The sequence below is a fragment of the Psittacula echo genome, assembly GCF_963264785.1.
Source record: "Psittacula echo genome assembly, chromosome: 2".
Taxonomy (NCBI): Eukaryota; Metazoa; Chordata; class Aves; order Psittaciformes; family Psittacidae; genus Psittacula; species Psittacula echo.
Genome location: NC_137737.1, coordinates 54,795,528 through 54,806,944, shown reverse-complemented (window position 1 = coordinate 54,806,944; position 11,417 = coordinate 54,795,528). Strand labels below are relative to the sequence as shown.

The window sequence follows — 11,417 nt, the reverse complement described above, 5'->3', positions numbered from 1 at the left end:
TGTGTAGTGAGGGTTTCTCTTGCTGGAAAAAAACATGCCATGAAATTAGGTATTAAATTGCAAAAGACTGCTTCAGTGAACTTGGATGGATTTGTACAGGCTACTAGAACAGGGATAAGCTTCATCCCTTTTCAAACAGAATTTTTCATTAATTTTCACAGCTATCCATGTTTAGTGAAGATACAAGACAGCTTTTTACTCTGCTGCGTATTTCACACTTTGCTTTATTCATGTAAGTTGAAGGTATGTGGCAATTCTCAGTGATTTTAATTCAGATGGGGATTGGAAGTGTTAACAGTGAAACACCATCAACCCAAGATGGTCAGGCCTCTCAGGTTTGGGTTATTGGGTGTTGGATGGGTGGAGCCTGGTTTTCAGATGTGATAAACTGGTAGCAGTGGATATTCAGCTTGGAGGGCACTCATGACAGTCCCAGGGTTTGGCAAACACATTCTAGCACCCTTCAGATTGTAGGGTGTGAGGAGAAGAAAATGCTCAAAAGTCTTGTTGAATGTTTTGAAAATGGGACTTGCTAACACAACGGAAAATAAAAATAATGTTGCAAAACCCTAAGACAGAGATTATGGAGAATTTCTGTGTGATTTAAGAATCTGAATTTGACCTTTCACTCTTTAAATTTGGACTGCAACAGCTGGGGCATTTTTAGAGTTTGCATCATGTGGCCAGAGATTGGCTGATTTAAATCTGCCCTGCAGTCATCTTAGGCACATTGTTCATCCACTCCCAGAGCTGCATTTTCAAAAATGAGTTAGGAATCCAAATCTGTGTGGCTTTCTATGAAACTTAATCTTGTATGAATCTAAGTTACTCCTTAGTTTGGATTTAGGATCCCAAGTGCCTGAAAACCTTAATACTCCACAGCCTATCTACAGTCTTTTTAGCTCTGATTGTGAGTGATTCCTAATTGAAATTACAGTTTCAGTCATTTCTATCTTCCTTGATGTTCTACTAACCACATAAAAATAGATATTATTCTGATAATACAGAGCCTACAAATTGTTTGGGATATTTTTTGTCATTTTGATGGCTTTGTTCTTCTTGCTTTGCTCTTGTCACTAACCTTTGGTACTTTTTCTTTCAGCTGTTTCCACTACTAGGAGTAAAGACCAGAAAAGACAAAGCAGGATGAAAAGATGGCTGACTTCTTGTTACCACCGGGTACTAACAGCTTCCACCGGTTCACGCCTGAATCCTTGGCTGCTATTGAGAAACGAATTGCGGAGAAGCTCGCAAGGAATGCAAAGCAGGAATACAGAGAGCAGCTGGGTGAAGATGAGAAACCTCAGCCTCAGTTTGATTTGCAAGCTTGCAAGAAGCTGCCCGATATCTATGGGACTGTTCCTCCAGAGCTCATTGCGGAGCCTTTGGAGGACCTTGACCCTTTCTACAGTGATCGTAAGGTGAGCGCCAACCAGCCATCATGCTTCTTTGCTTTGCTCTGTTTTCATCGCTCTGGTTTTTATCTTTCTACAGCCAGTAAAAATGTTTTAATCCAGATTAAGCGTCAGTTTCAGCATGAGCAGGAATCCCACAAAACATCTAAGTGTGAGGGCAAAGAGGGATAAAAAGCATAATTAAAACTTTGGTGTTTTCAGATAACTCTTGAGTATGAATATACAGTGTCTGAAAAGAGCAGAGCAGCAGCTGACTTAAATTAAGCCAGAGGTTTTTATCTACCCTATCTTGTTCTCTGCATGAGTCTTGACTCTTCACAGGTGTGTTGTTTATCACTTAAGTCCCTTAATGTTAAGGGCTTCTGGGTGACTTCAGTCTTGCGCTAGCACTCTGCACAAGAGCAGGAGGCACCTCCACAGCCATTCCTGGAGAGCAGCCTTTTTGTCCTTCCGAAGGATAATTCAGCACTGTTTAAGATGACCAAAACAGAGCTGAAGGGAGATGTGAGTAGTATGTGCAGTGCTGGCTCTTTGCAGAAGAGTAAGCTTCGTCCCAAAGCAAGCATCACCTGATGAGGAATCACGTGTAGGCTGGAGCAAAGCCACAACAGCACACACAGCTTCTGTCAAAAGGCTGTTGACAGCAGGGCTGAGCTGGTTGCTTACTACAGGTCATTCCCCTTTCCAAGCATTTCACAAAACTGAGGACAAAATAAGGCTTGGAAGTACAGTGTATTTTTAGGCAGCTTCTAGTTCTTTCAGGTACTGATGTTCCTGATTTTGGGCTATGCTATTTCCCGTAATCAGTGAATTAATACGACCACAATGCTTCGTCTATTGAAACAGTGTAGAAACAGGTACAAGAACTACAGAATAAAAGTTAAATGGATAAAGACAAATAGATTACTTACCTGGAAGGGCCAGAATTAATTTACCTTTTAATTTGCCTGCTATCCCCAGGCACAAGCAGCAGGATACAGATTTGCAATTTTAGCGTCATGAAGGTCTTAGACTCCAGGTGGGTGAATTGCTTAGAGTTTGTCTACTGGATGTCTTGATCCTGTCTCTGAGTAAACATGAGTTGCTCTGTGAATGCTGAGGCGTTTGCAAAGCTCTGTAAGTTGGAGAAGCATCCAATTCAGCATTACTTTGGTTTTAAGGTAACTCACAGTATTGGTTTCCTCTGCCCATATTAACTTGAGTACAATGACAGTGCCTCAGTGCCAGGTTTGGATCCTGCTGTGGAGCTGTGCCTCATGCAGCTGCTTACTTGGTGAGACAAAAAACATCGACTGAGAGCAACAGAAGAAAATGGAGTAACAACATAGTAAGAGAAAATGGAGTAACAACATAGTAAGGTCTCTGGCATTTGGGAAGAGCACATCATAAAAGTCCCTCCACTACATTTTAGTCACTGTGTAATTTTTTATTTTAAAGGTGATTCCACTCTCCTCCCAGCCTTGTGATGGAGGTGATGGCACAGGACCCTGTGAGGACCGAAGGAATGAAAAATAGTTGGGATATTGGAATAGGACAGGCAACAGCTCTGCTGGGAGGGTCTTGAACAAAACTCTAAGTGAAAAGGAATTTCGGGGTTTTGAGGGGAGTGGGGAAGAAGTGTGGGATCCTGTCAGGAACTTCACAATGTGACATGGGCTGGGAAAAGCTGAGCATAAATGAAAATACTGAATGTTCTCATTTTCTATTTTGTTTTCCAGACATTTATAGTACTGAACAAAGGGAAGACAATCTTTCGATTTAGTGCCACTCCTGCCTTGTATATACTTAGTCCTTTCCATCCAATCAGAAGAGCAGCAATTAAAATTTTGGTACATTCATATCCTTTCTGTTGATTTCCCTCCTCATGTATTTTATAGAGTTTTTAAACACAGATGGATGAAAGTCAGAAACCATTTTATTTCATTAAGCTGTTTTAAATCTTTCTGCTGAATTTGCTTGCAGAAGCAGAAATGCACTTGGATTTTTGGTTTGGTTCATTTTATATTGTTATGTGAACTGTGAAAATGGCTATATTATACTGCTGGCATCAGATAATGTGAACTGCAGTGAAGAGTCTGCTGACTTTACTCAGGATTAAAAGGTGTGAAGAGCCTGAACATGTTTAGTAAAGAGCCAGTGGAAGAAACTGGGTGTAGTACCTTAGGAAGGGAGCCAGGATGTTGGATCATACTTTGGGAAATCTACACTGATGGAGTGCTTTGCTACTGAGCATTTGAGCAACCTCTCCCATGAGACTTTGTGACACTATATGCAGATGCAATTTAATTTTGAACTGCCTCAGAAATTAGTTATTTTTATCTCCTGAAACAAAACATTTTTTAAATAGTGGGGATTTTTTTGTTTGGTTTTCTGGGGTTTTTTTTTGTTTGGTTGGTTTTTTTTGGGTTTTTTTTGTTTTGTTTTTTTTTTTTAGTTTGCTTGTTGAGATGTGTTATACTGCTAGGAATGAAAGTACAGGCTTGCCTGATGGACCTTTTGATGGAAGGGTGGTGCCTGATTTCCCATAGCTCTAGTTCTGAAGTCATGCAAGATATGTTGCAGTGGTTGGTTTTCACTTGGGTTTTAAACACTGACACAGAAACATTATATTCTGACATAGTCGCATCTCTGTGGAAGACCAAATGGACCCAAATGTTCAGCTTTGTGTGAACATTTCTAAAACTGCACCTTTTTTCATGAGTTGCCTTCTTTCTCTGTGGTGCACATGGGAGACCTGGCAGTGATAATTCAGACTTCACAGGCAGCTGTGATGATCACGTGATGTTTTAGTGACAAAAATCCCTCATCTGTAATGCTTATGTCTACCGCAGAGAACTAATAAATATAAAACAGATAGTGTCTCAGAATCATTGGTTTATCATCAAATTTCAGAGGGGGAATAAACCAAACTCCTCCCCCCAAAAAACCCCCCAAAAAACCAAAAAAACCCAGAGAGAAACCAGATTCCCAGTGGTTTTCCTTATAGTGAGGAAAAAAAAAAGTGCGAATATAGATAATCTAGCAAGAGGAAAAATAGGCAAAGCTTCTAGTTACAATAAGTCTATGCAAAAATGAGTATGTGATATCAGCCAGGATATTATTATGATTACTAAGAATACACCATACAATTTTACAGAGAGATTTGCTTATGGATCAGATTATGCATGCAAGCAGCACAGCACTTGCTGCTGCATACCCAACAGTGTTTATTAGGTACAGTTACATCATCACAGCCTTGCTGAAGTTAATTGAAGTCAATGAACTGGTACAGGTATGGCTAAGAGAAGAATCTGAAAATTTAACTGAGAAAAACAGCATGTATATTTGAACATTGCCTCCAGCTTTGGAGACCTTTTCTGTCTTCTGCTTACTTCTTTCTACACCACCTGGTGCAGCCAAGAGGTCACAAGTATTTGTAATACACAGGAACTGCATGCCCTTTGTTAACGGTCAAGCCAAAGAAAAGTGTGCAATAAATCCTTTTCACATTACTTCCAATGATAAAGACCACAGAGGAGTGAATTTGAAAGGTGTGTCAGGAACAGAAATATTGTAAATTGTGGGAGTGGAAGGTCACAATGTAAATAGCATTTTAGATACAGAAAGACTCAAGTTATCACCTCGTGTTGATAATGTCAGGAAATCCAACAGCTCAATCTTTGGCAAGCACAGGCAGGAGGCAACAGCTGTAGTCCCAGTGAAACAGTGGTGAAGTTCCTGCATTAGGCACTGATTTGTTTTCTGTCGCTAAAGACCTTTCACATCAACCTGAAAAACAAAGGCCAATTGGCTGAGCAGTCAGTCAATATCCCAGGCAGAAAGGAGCCTGAATTGGCAAGTACTCAAGCAGATAATATCACAGACATGAATCTGGGAACCAGATCTATTGTCTTGCGTGAGTGTAATCAAGCAATCTTTATTTTCTTCAGGGCAAAAGCCAAAAAAGAGCATTAACAAATGGTGCCCTGTCACGGAAGTGTCTGAAGCATCTTCTCTAGTAGATGCAATATTTCCATTTCCAGTCATTAAGTGTACCATGAAGGCTAACAGTAGAACAAAATAGAGAGGACAGAGTAGAATTGTCCTATATAGAAGCTGTGGGTGTCACATTTCTTGGTTAAGTAGCTGTATATGGAGTTCTTCCTCTGAGACTTCAGGCAGGATAGATCCTGTATATTCAACTGCTCATCCAGACAGACTAATTAGTCTAGTCATTCAAAAATGCACTCTTCCAAAGGCAAAAACATCCACAACCTCCTAGTAAGGTGAATTACTTCAATTAACAATGTATCCCTAAACCTTTTCTAGGTATTTCTCCTCTTCTTTGGAATCTAGGAGGCCTCATGAAAGGACCATGGGCCAGAACAAGACCCTGGTCCATTTCTGTCAAAGGAGACATAGGGAGTGTAGGTCTGCATCCCAATGGATGAACGCTTTTTGCCTTCTGCATCATTACTAGCTATTATTAGCATCTTCCTTTACAATCTCCACCTCCTAACATTTCATTGATGTCTTATGCTTCAAAGACTTCTCTTAGTTCTTCTAGCCTGCAAGCCAAGGACCATTCTGTGGTGTCTTTAGTTTCTTCAAGCAGTTTGTGGTCTTATATAAAGTCATAGCAATTGCTATTTCTTGTTTTTCTAGATAGTATAGATAGCTGCTGTTTGACACAGATCCAGAATGGGGTTTTGACCAAAATTACCTTCCTTGAAGCAAGAATTATGGATTCTGGCCCATTGAAAAAAAGAACAAAAAAGAAACCCCCAAACTCTTCTTAAAGAATTTTCAATCTTTGTTCATATTTTCTGCTTACAGCGTTTCTCCCATCTGATTTTACACACTTTCCTCCATAAGGTAAAATGAGACCTTGTCAAGCACCAATTATATGTACTATTGATTGGGACTAACCTTTGCTTGCACATATTATATGTAATTTGGCAATGATCACTTAGAAACTTCTAATATTCAGTCTGCTAATTAACAATTATCCATCATAATGAAGTCTAGAATAGAAGTATGCTGTGTTTGACTCAATAACTTTGTGCTAGGAGATTAAATTTATAAGTTTTAGAACCAGTTTGTGCAAAGCTTACTCTATAACTTCAAATTGGAAATAATAAGGTTAATTTATTGGAGAAAGAATCCTGATGAGTAGCTTACTATATTTGGGTTGTGGTCCATAACAGAGTCCAACCCATACTTCTGAATGTGTTAGCCATGTCAGCTCATGGATCATTAGGTTTTCAAAAATTGGAATTAGTAGCAGTCCTAAGAGAGGTAACAGTCAATGCTGCTAATATATCTCTTATCTTGAGATAAGAATAGCATATCTCAATTTCATCTTTTTACTTTGTCCTTTCTGAGTAGATCATCAACACTGACTTTTTCTAATGCAACCAGTTGCATTAGATTTCAGGTAGGAATGCTAATTTTCATTCTGTAGGATTTTTTTTTTACCTCTTTCTTTTAATACAGATCTCTGACTTTGGTGCATTTGAAATGTTTCGTTCTTTATGTTCTTTGTAGTTTCCAGCTTGGTCATGAAACTGTTTGAATTCGTAGTGTATTTGATGTCCCAAAGCTGACCTCTTCCATTTTCAACCTGTTTTCTCTGGTGTATTCTCTTTGGTGTTTGAATAAGGTGATGACACCTGCCTGTAAGTGAGCATCTGTTAGACCCATCTTACACCACAAGGAAACAGGGATGTATAAATCACACCAGTGATCTTAAAATAGGTGGTTATAGAGGAATTTCTTTGCTTGGAACTAAATTGAAGCACAGTAGGTTTTTGGCATGGCCTGAAGACACTACTCCGTCTTACTATTGTTCTTTTCATAGCATTTCACTGTAGTTGAAAAAGTAATCCAGTGTTTTCTAGGCTAGCTGCAGCTTAAAGCCTAATTATGTTAACCAGATGGACACAAATTACCAAAACATATCTCAAGCTGACATGAGAAAATGTGACTGGCTATCAGATATCCATCCCAGTCCTTCAGTAGGTGTTGGCTCAGAACTGGAAAATGTTTGTGAGACGAGGAGTCCCTTTGAGTTCAATTACTGCTTTCTGTAATAGCTCTGGGGAATATGCAAGTTGGTTACTACAAATTTAACGTTGTAGTTGCTTATGTGGCCCATAGAAAAACATTCCACTCTTTCCAGCATAGATCTTGACTCTGTGAAAGGACAATTTTCATGCAAATGTTTCAGGATGCATGTTTGAAATTATATTCTTGCATCACTATTCTCAAACAAAATATGACACCTACGGAATCAGTAAAAAGGTTAAAAACTCCAAACAAACAAGCACCTTATTTTATTTTATCTTTTTTTCGTAATGAAGTCAAAACAAATTAATATTTGGAGGCTACTGATCTCTGCAGAAGGGTCCCAGCCTATTGACTGAGTAGCAGGCTGTTTTCCTTTGCCTTATTTTCTGTCAACTCATTTTCTGTCAACGTAAACTCATTAGTTCAACTTTCTGCAGTAGCATGGGACCTATTATTTATGCAGGAGAATCCCATCATGTTTCGTAATATTTTCACAGATAGTGATGTGCTTTTAGGACAGCAGTAAAGTGAACTGTGTTTTCAGTTTCAAGAATTCGATTGAGGGTGCTCCGTTCTGTATTTGTGGCCACAGCTTAGAAGCTAAGAGCATGGGCTATACACTTGGGAGGTTTGTTTTAGCCTCCAATTAGGGAAACTGATGCCTCAGCTGAGACAGCCAGCTTTGCAGACCAAGGCAAGCCAGTTTGCAGACCAAACCTTAAAATTAGTGCTGTGAAACTCATATTAGCTTTTGATGAAATTTTATACTGAAAGTGAGAACTCAAGCCCATTAGAGAGATTAGAAAGATCAGATTTATAACTTGCCCTACAGCCTGAGAAATGTTTCAGGATGCAAAATATAATGGGAATTCGCAGACACAGGTTTTCTGTAGATACTTAAATGAGAATAATCCCTCTTTTCATACAAAGTTGTGCACCTATGTACATTGTCATCTGACCAACACAGCTGTAAAATTTGGGTATTGTATTTTCAGAAGACTGCAGAGTCAGTACATTTGTTTACTGTATAATGTATAAAAATGTAGGCAAAGGAAAAAAAAAGAGGAAAAGTTTCCTTATTATTTTATGTGTATATAATAATTTGTTTCCTTATGTACTTACAAACAAATGTCCATAGTCCTTTTTAAGCAACTTGCAAATTATGAGTGAGCTGTCACATCCTGTGTGAAATGACAAAAATTTATGAAGTCTTACAACATATGTGTTGCTTTCCTTAATTTGCTCATTTACATTGTTCAGTATGTTTATTATGTGCACTATTTTAACTAATTGTGTGTTCATGGCACAGTCAGAGACTCCGTCCTGGAATAAATATGTTGAGTAAGTATCCTTGCTAGTTTGCAGCTGCCCTATCCTTATCCCATCCTTCCTCTTCCATTTGTTATATTCTTTTTTTCCTCTTGTTTGCTGTGGTCTAATTTCTTTCTAGTAATACTGATGATATTATCTGTCATGACAAAATGTTTTCTCAGGGGTTTATTGGCTGTGAAAACTCCCTTAGTAAGTAAACTAACAATGTTTTTAGTCTACCAAACTCACACTTACTGCTAAATGCTCCTGCTATGCTACATCTAAATGAAAACACATATGATGAGAACTCCATTTGAAACTGTCCAGCCTCTCACAGTTCCCATGCAAAAGATTGAATGGTTGGACACACTAGAATAGGCAGATGGAGTTTAAGTTGAATTATTTCAGAAAATACTTCCTGTATATACTTAGTTCTGTCCTTAATCTGAAACTTATTGGAAGCAGAAGTTTCTTTTGGACTGAGTTCACCATGAGTAGTGTTCCCCTGTAATCACAGATAGGCATACCTTAGGAGCAAAAATAAAATTGTCTGGGAATGCTTTTATCTTCCAATCTTTTTAGTTTGTCAAACCTTCAGAAAAAAAAAAAAAAAAGAGAAAAAAGAAAAAAGGAAGTATCACTTGAAGGTTTTTGTTTTGTTTTGTTTTGTTTGTTTTGGTTTTTTTTAATTAATTTTTAAAAAAGCCAACTAGCTTCAGAAAGCCAATTTCATTTCTTTAAGTTGCTTTAAAATATTCCTCTTAGAAACAGATACCAGATGCATAAGCTAATCAACCTACAGTGCATTAAACAATTATTTTGGCTCATTGAACCAATCAGAATACACTTTTTATTTTTGACTGACATATGATAAACACAGCCATCTGCTGCTCCATAGCCTGGTGGTTGGTCTACTCAGGGCTGTAAGGAGAGACAGTAAAATGCCCTTATTTTTGGTTTCTCAAAATCATGCAAGGCACATCTTCTAGGCCATAAATTGCTAATTATAGACAGCACTGAACCAAATATTTCATCTGATCACAATAACATCCTAATCCCAGGATGTTTCATGTATTTCCGTATAGTGTAGTACCCTCAAGTGTGCCTGTGACTTTTTTTTTCACCAAATTCCCCCTTTTTCCTATTTCAAACTGTCATAAAGTACCATAGTCATATGTATTCAGCTGAAGCATGGACATCTCATCGATGTGAGTCAAAATTCGGTCAGTGAGTCTACAGCTGGGAAGTCAAACATTAAATATCAAATATCAACAAAACAAAAAATATCAAAGTGTGTTCTGTAAGCAGGAAAATGGGGATGATGTTATCAGTGTGTCAAATAGGGCGTGCAAGAAACATAGAACAGAAATGCAAATGGACTTGTGCAGCATGGAGTACATGCTTCCATGTTTCCTCTTCTGTCTCCTCATATCTCATAGTTTTTCCTCCTCAAATGAATAGAATTAAATCAAAGGCTTTTGACTTCTGAGGAGCAAAATAACCCAATGAACTGTAATTCAAATTGATTAATATCGGATTTGGAAGCAATACATTTAATCCATTTTGTTCTGCTGTTCCAGAGACTTACCAGGGGATGCAAGAGTAACCTTGTGCGAATATTTGGCCTAGATCTTCCTTTAAAACATTTTCCTGACCATTTTGAAAAAAAGAAATCAATTCAACTTCCCTCCACTAAAAATTTTTCTGTTGTTAAAGAAGCTGCTCAGTTGCTGGAGGACTTTGCCCGATCCATTTAGAATTAGATGACGATTATACAATCAATTAAACCATCTGACATGCTGAATAAATATAAGTGCTTTATCATTTTAATGAGCTTATGTACCGTTAAGTATTTTTTTTAGTTCTTTGCATGTGTTTTCTGCATGTATTACTGAATACACTTGCTTAAAGAAACGGTCACATGGGTGACCTATATTTGAAATACCAGAGCAAAACTAAATAGGCGTCATGAAAAATCAGATACAAGATAATTCTTAGGTGTATGGTCAAAAAGGAGATGTGAGAAACATTCAATGCCCGCTGTTGAGCAAAACCCGTCCTATGAATTTCCATTTTAAAATGAAGCATACTGAGGTTTTATAACATGTGTAACTAACTCTACTGTGTGACATGGTGTCTGGAGAGCAAGGGATTTGCCACTATCTTGTATGTGTGCCCTGTTGCAGATCAGCAGAACACAGCTGAGAGAAAACATTTGCATTTTATGCATAATGAAGTTCTTCCTTAGAATACCACCTTTAATTGCTTACACCTTTTTTTTTTAATTTATTTTTTTATTTTTTTTACCAAACAGGAATCCCAACTGCTGTAATTTTTTGTGTGTGGTGGCACCATTATATCTGCTGATGTTTAGGAACTGAACAGAAAGCTCAAGATAGCGTTTCCAGCAAAAGCCCCTAACATCATGACTGACTTTGTGTTTTATGGGATTTTAGGTGTATCTTTGGGGTGTTTTAAATAGGCTTTGGTATCATCTACATCTTCATTTGTAGAAAAGGTGTAGGGAATGCCAATGGTGGATCCTAAACATTTATTATTTTTATTAAGATATGGCCTTGAATACCTAGTCTCATTGGGCTGCATGTCTCAAGTAGAAACGTTAAAGAAGAGATGTTGTATGCC

General features: G+C 38.0%; 1 protein-coding gene across 1 annotated transcript in view; it reads left to right on the top strand.

The window, feature by feature from the left end:
• Nucleotides 1-1,154: 1,154 nt before the first annotated feature.
• Nucleotides 1,155-11,417, top strand: part of SCN5A (sodium voltage-gated channel alpha subunit 5) — a gene marked incomplete at both ends in the record, with an annotated part of 172,527 nt that continues 162,264 nt past the window's right edge. Inside the window, 4 exon segments of the mRNA XM_080610362.1 lie at nucleotides 1,155-1,421; nucleotides 3,134-3,256; nucleotides 3,259-3,263; nucleotides 8,724-8,804. Coding sequence (XP_080466488.1) covers nucleotides 1,155-1,421; nucleotides 3,134-3,256; nucleotides 3,259-3,263; nucleotides 8,724-8,804 — 476 coding nt within the window.